Genomic DNA, 7,030 nt, shown 5'->3' with positions numbered 1-7,030 from the left:
CATATCTTGCACAACTTTCTCTTCTCGAGATCCTTTAGAGTTTTGCTGCTGACAGTATGGGCTCTCTCTCATTTGCACCTCACACCCCGTCTGTGTCAATATGCATCCTTGTCTTGAATAACAATTATCACCCCATTTCCTAGAACCATTAGATCTACTTTACGACGCCCACTTTCTTTTAAAGGGCTTGAAATTTCACCGTCTATGGCTCAACAATAGGAAGACAGTTCTTTTTTTTTTTTTTTTTTTTTTTTAATCTCTTCTTTTGGCGAGTTGGACTATGAGCTGAGAACCTTGAAATTTATCACACGAGAAAACTTTCATCACAGTTTATAAAACCCAATCTATGGCCTGCTATAACTTCCACGTATACCACCACCACCACCACCACTGTCTGCTGCAGCTCAGTGGAATTTTGCTGCTGCCACCCACTGACATAATTTGTTTCACAGTCACCACACAGCAGCATGAATCAGATGTTGACACTCTAATTTCATGCACACATGGGTGTTTGGCTGAGGCAGCCTTGAATGCTGCTGCTGCTGCTGCTGCATTCCCCCTGCCTCTCCCTGCAGCTGCCCACTATACCTGAACTTTGCCCTCTGACACAGCCGTGTAGTGTATTTAACCTGGCATTCACGCATCATGACTGATGATTCAACCATAGCCGTATATAATGATGTTATGCACACCGTCAGGACAAGTGTGGGACTTGTAGATTATAATCCCCACCGATTATTGAACAGATATGATGTTTTACTTCTATACTTCCTCTGCTGTGTATGACTAAATATTCATATGTTTGCTTTTGCCACTGTGGACGATCTGCACATTTGATTTGGCAGAGATTTTTACGCGTGACTGCGTTATTTTATCTGCTAAAGGTCCCAAAAGGTCTTTATTTCATTCACGAGGGTGATATTTGGCAGATTATACCTCACCCAGATTATACCTTTTTACCAGTTGGAAAACCCTTAAATGCTCACTAGAACCCAGAAAATGCTGTTTTTGCATTTGCTAAAAAGTGATTGCAACTCCTACCTTGTGATCTCTGCTTCAAATTCACTTGTTTTCATTCATGTGGTTAATGTTTGGCAGATTATACCTCTCCCTGTCCCATTGCATCTGTTGAAATACCCATAAAGGGCCAATACAGGCGATAAAATGTACAATTTGCCTAAAAGTAATTGCAGCTTCTATTTATTGGGCTGGGTATTTGGTATTTTATTTTAAAATTGACAAAGATTGACATATTCCTAATAAAATAATCTTCATACCCCATATCCACCCATCATGTGAGCTCCATGTTGCTATATTTACCACTATAATAAATGTGTTTACCATGGTCCACAGCTCCATCTAATAATATTTGTTTTGCTTTGTTGTCTTTATATAAAAAAGGAAACTACATGTACTTGCAGGAGAGAATAAAATATAGCCACGAGCCATGTTTTTAGAACGTCAGGGCCGTGCCAAAGATTGGCACATTTGCAGAGGATAATTAATGCAAGTTTTGCTCATCACTGATTATTTTGGTTTCCTCTAAAAGTCAGTGTTGACAGCCTGCTGCATACGGGAGAGACAGCACGAGCTACCTCGCGTAGACGTCCTCATTCTGTCAAAGGCTCAAAGAGCCGGCGTATAACTATTTTCATCACCAGTGACCTGCAGGAGATCTGTGAACATACATTACGCTGTGGAAAAAGCTGACAAAAACTGCGTGGACAAATCCCCGATATCTTTACCCCGCGACAAATCTGACACCTTTTTCTTATGAGTGAGCATAAATCCACAAGATAAACACCAAAACAAATAAGTTGTTTGTGTTGCAGTGGAAGCCAGATAACCGCCAGGGTTTTATGAAACACTTCCTCTTGACAAATGTCCAAACAGTAAACACACAGTAAATAACAGCAACCTGTCCATATCAGTTCCCTACTTGAGGTTAAGTTGAGTTTATTGTGGAGGCCACTGCCTGCATGCATTAAGCAAATCATAAATTATACATGCTAATTACCCTGGGCCTCCGCTTTAATGAATTATTTTAATTAAACTACAACATTGGGGTTTTGCATGTGGTCAATATTTCATCCCCTGCCTGAGACGACCTTCCCTCTCAGTCTAACTGCAACATAGTGGAGAGAACAAGGACAAGGCAGACACGAGTTCATAGATGCTGCTGAAATGTTTGAAGACTGAGTCATGAACAGGTTTTTATTTATAATTGTTACACAGAAGAAAAGCTACAGTATGAATGAGAAGTGGGGGGGAGAAAAAAAAACTCTGTGAGGGGTCAGGTTTGCAGAAGAAAACATTTTTGTGCTATCAGAACATTTTTTGTTTTATTCTGAAAAAAAAAAAAATGTTTTCCAAAAACCTTTAAAAAAATGAACCTTTTAGTTTTTCCACCTGTAAGATTGTGTTTAATGACAGGGGCTGTGTGACTTTTCTGAACATTCAATTAATTCCTTCATTCTTAATTATGTTTATCATTATTATTATTTTTGGAACTAAGTTTAATCCAAACCGAGTCCTGATTGTTCTTTTTTTAAATTTACTCAATTGCACTGACATTTGCAGCAATTCAGCACCATGCTGTCTGTCTTAAAACAGAATGTCAGAAGTCTAATAATTTGCATCTCTGTTAAAGAAAAAAAGATAAAAAAAAATATAGGTTAGACTTCCTATTCACAAATGTTTCATGCATATATCTGTAAATTACATAAACTATTTACTTTTCACAGTGCAATACAAATTTGACCACATTTAAAAAAAAAATGTACTGTTATAAATTATATAATGTAGTAAAGTGGCACACTAATGTCTTATTCTCATCCGTTTATTTTTAAAGTTAAAAAAAAATGTTTCTTAATGTTATTTTAATTTGTCAGGGTGGGGGAAGAAAGTCTAATTCAAAATAAAAGCTTGTAATCTGCTGTTGCAGTTTCAATCAAATTAATCATCCAGGGTCTGAATTAATGTCACACACACACACACACACACACACACACAAATGCACTAAATTGGGAGGAAAATAAAACTAACACTGTTGTACAAACAGTCCGCGGGGGGAGGGGTGGATTTAAATTCCAAAAGGGTCTCCCAGCTCGTTTCCTAGTTCCCAGTCAGCAATGTGTTTGTGGAGAAAAAAAAAAAAAAAAAACGTCTTTTTGTCTTGCTGAAAAAAAAGGCTAAATCTACATTGGTGGCCCAGTCTAAGTTTGCCATTCTTTGCACTTTCAATTCAAGTGAATGAGGCTGAATGAAGTGGCCCGAGACCTCTTTTATTTGATCTAGTCGATTGCATAAAGTGACGGAATTCTAATGTATTTGTTTAATGCCCTAAAATAGGCTGTTGCTATAGAGGAGGAGGTTTGTTTATTATTATTATATTTATTCTTATTATTTTAGTGAAAACAAATACAAATTAAAAAAATACACTTAAATACACTTCAGAATTATATCTGCTGCAATCATAAGTGAACGAAAAAAAAAATGTAAATACAAATGAACATGACAGCGATTTTAACGGCCTGTGTGACGTTTGGGATGTGTTGGGGTGAGATATTTATTCGGACGCGGCTTTTGCAAATGTTTATTGTCGGGCTTAATTGTGTTGAGCCACAGTTTGATGAATGAGGCCGGTTGTCTGCGCTGTGACCATGGCATCGCAGCTCCGTGCATCCTAATCGACTGCACGATTCATTTCTCCCCTCAGTGACGCTGCTGCTCTAAACACTCTGTGTTTATCGCACAACTTTAGCTGGGAAAAAAAAAGATATTATAACAACAAAAATAGCGTTATTATTATCATAATAACTATATTTTATTATAACAATTGTTATTGTGTGTCTATAACAACACATTTTTAGACATTCTCTTTGAATAATAACAACAATTGATGACATCATTTTTTTTTTTTTTACAGGAAACCTTCAGAAGCCGTTTTGATTGTTTAATTAATTTTTAATGAGAAAATATTTCGATGACCAGTATTTTTTTTTCAATTCACTGTTTGCACACTTTTCGAAAGCACGCATGCTTGCAAAAGAAAACAAACAAACAACGTCGACAACAACGACAACAACAACAACAACAAAAAACATCAACACCATCAGTCACAACACAGATTTTCGGGGGGGATGAATTCGCATGCTTTTACCTATAGAAAAAGTACAAATGTACAGAGCAGATCTGATACACATGGTCACCACAGTTTGTTTTTGTTTTTTTTTAAATTAAATGCTTCACAGAACATTTTCTGGAAAATAGATATCTAAAACATAAAACTAAAAAGTGCATCTTACAACATTTTAGAAATCGGTTATTTGCAATATTCACATCTTGCATTTTGAGGACAAACACTTTGCTTTTCAATTGTGAAAAGATCTCATAAGTCAGTTTGCTTTTACTTTTTTCTTCTTTCTTTCTTTCTTTCTTTCTTTTTTTTTTAATACAGAGCTCGTAAGAACAAATCTAAAATCCTACTTCTATTTGGTTTCCCCCGTATCCATCATTCCAGTATTTAAAAAAAAAGCAAACTAAAACGCAGTTTCATTGACATTACAGTGGTCACACAGACACGGTGCAAAAAGTTTCGCTGTTGGATAAAACTCAAGTTTAAAAACCTGCCGCGGGAATTTTCCCCCTGAATCCCTGCAGTGAACTCCACGTCCAACATTTCACAATAAACTGAAAAATTAGAACAATCAAATAATTTATATTATCAAGAGCAAATACTTCGCAGTGTGATTCTGTGCTGCGTGGACTCCATATGACACCAGTTAAAGCGCACATTCAACACATAGCGCGCACACACACACACACCCACACACGCACACGCACGCACACACAAAATCAATATGCAACTGCAACTCGCCTTGATAGTTTTCCCGACGACGGAAAATATATAAACTTTGGGTTTTGGTAAAAGGGTAAAAGTTCGCGGGTTTCACGCGGTCAGTGCACCGCCACAGACTGCAGCGTGGACGGGCTCGTCAGAGTCTCGCTCGGGGTCGCGGGGCTGCTTTGGCTCGTCGCGGTCTGTGGGGACGTCGGGCTCAGGGACTGCGGAGAGTTTGAGAGGAACGCGGGGATGTGCGGCGGTAGCGCCGAGAAACCGGACATGGACGTCGGCGTGGGTTTGATCGGCACGGGGATCGCCGGTAAGGATTGTCCGCCGTGACACAGCGACTTGATGGGCACGCCGTACGCGCTGTAGTCGCCGCTCATGGAGATGGGCGCCGCCGTGTCGATCACGCCGGTGTTGTACATGTGTGGCCAGGCCGTGGTCAGCTGGTTGTGCAGCGGGTAGCCGGCGGACATGGACTGCATGGTGGAGAAGGCCAGGCTTCCCGGGACCTTGTACTCTCTGGCGATGATGTTCTCGATGGCGAACGGGTGTTTGAAAGTCGACGTCTGCGACACGCCGAGGTTGTACGTTGACATCTGGGGCAGGTGTGTGCCAGTGGCGGCCAGCGCGCTCAGTCGCAGCTTGGCTTGCTGCTGGAGATAGTGCGCGGCTTCCGACTGCTTACTGGGGGCCAAAGGGTCGGCCAGGAGCACTTTGAACCTTTTGCGGCGTCGCAGGAAACTTCCATTCTCGAACATGTCCCCGCAGCTTGGGTGCAGCGCCCAGAAACTGCCCTTACCTGGCTGGTCTGGGCGCCGCGGGATTTTGATGAAGCAGTCGTTGAAGGAGAGGTTGTGTCGCAGGGAGTTCTGCCACCGCTGCGTGTTTTCCCTGTAGTAAGGGAATCTATCCATGATGAACTTGTAAATTTCGCTCAGTGGCAGCATTTTCTCCGGGCAGCTCTGGATCGCCATGGCGGTGAGGGAGATGTAGGAGTAAGGCGGCTTCTGGTCGCTGTACGTGTTTCTCCCCGGACGAGGCATCCTCGATATGTGTCTCAAGTGAAGCAAATACAAAACAAAAACAATAAAAAAAAAAAAAAGTATAGTCTCCCCTTTTATTTTAATTCCTTGACGAAAGCTTGCACCTCTTCGTGAAAACAGCCGCTGGAGAAAGTTTCGTTGCTGGAGCTGATGCGCTGTGCGTAAAAACAGCCAGGTTGCGCGCCTCTGCTGTGTGCACGCGGGCGGATGGTGCACATTTATGGAGTGACGGCTGCTGTAAGTCTTCTCTGGCAAAGTAAGTCAACTTGTCCCGCTAAAGCAGAGTTGAATAGACTTCATTTGACTTCCCTGATACGACGAGCTAAGTGGATGCCTCCATGGCCTTCCTCTAACCATCTGATAGTTTTATGTAGTGACATGAGCAGAAAAGACCCCTGTAGGGGCGCTCCATTAATGTGCCACCTCTTTGCTATCACATGACAATTGCCATGGGAGGAGGAGGAGGAGTGGGGGGGGGGGGGGGGTGCGGCGGCTGGGAGGAAGGCATAATCTGGTTTCATTTACACCTATTTACATGGACACCTTGGGCCAATGAAAATCATTTCCATTTGAAGACAGAAAATGGGGTGAAAAGGCTCGACAACCGGAATTGAACTGCGATGGCACTCGGTGTGTGAAGGTATGCGCTAATACTTCTTCAGCGGACTTTACAGTTACATAGGAGGATTATATAAATGTATGTGATTCGGCATAATAATTATATTCTGGTGTTACATTAACAAATAATAACCTCTGCTGCTGCTGCTAATGTATAGTGCATTGTGTTGTGGGATGTGTGATCATTTGCACCTGTTTATTTGACTATTTATTTATTTATTTTGTTGTATTTCAAAGAAACATGTTTGTCATTACGCTCAAATTTCGGTGACACAAACACACAAGTTAACTCTTCTCTGCTTGGTCGACCCAGAGCTGAGCAAAGTAGATGATGCATGGAAGAAGAAGAAGGAGAAGAAGAAGAAGAAGAAGAGGAGGAAATCAAAACAATGCAAACAATGCTTTTCAAACTGAAACTTCATGAGGCAACCGGGTCTATTGTGTTTATGTAAAGATCATTCAAAAGTACTTCAGAAATGCAAATAAACCCTTGAGGATGGTGTGGTGAAAACTGTAT

At 41.1% G+C, this 7,030-nt stretch overlaps 1 protein-coding gene across 1 annotated transcript; it reads right to left on the bottom strand.

The window, feature by feature from the left end:
• Positions 1-4,959: 4,959 nt before the first annotated feature.
• On the bottom strand, positions 4,960-5,895 carry foxb1a (forkhead box B1a; the record flags this gene model as incomplete). Its single annotated transcript, XM_083893388.1, has 1 exon — positions 4,960-5,895. The coding sequence occupies one exon, from the start codon at positions 5,893-5,895 to the stop codon at positions 4,960-4,962; it is 936 nt and encodes a 311-aa protein (XP_083749514.1).
• Positions 5,896-7,030: the final 1,135 nt, after the last annotated feature.

This window comes from Microchirus variegatus, assembly GCF_963457635.1.
Source record: "Microchirus variegatus genome assembly, chromosome: 8".
Taxonomy (NCBI): domain Eukaryota; kingdom Metazoa; phylum Chordata; class Actinopteri; order Pleuronectiformes; family Soleidae; genus Microchirus; species Microchirus variegatus.
This window is presented reverse-complemented; position numbering and strand designations above follow the sequence as displayed.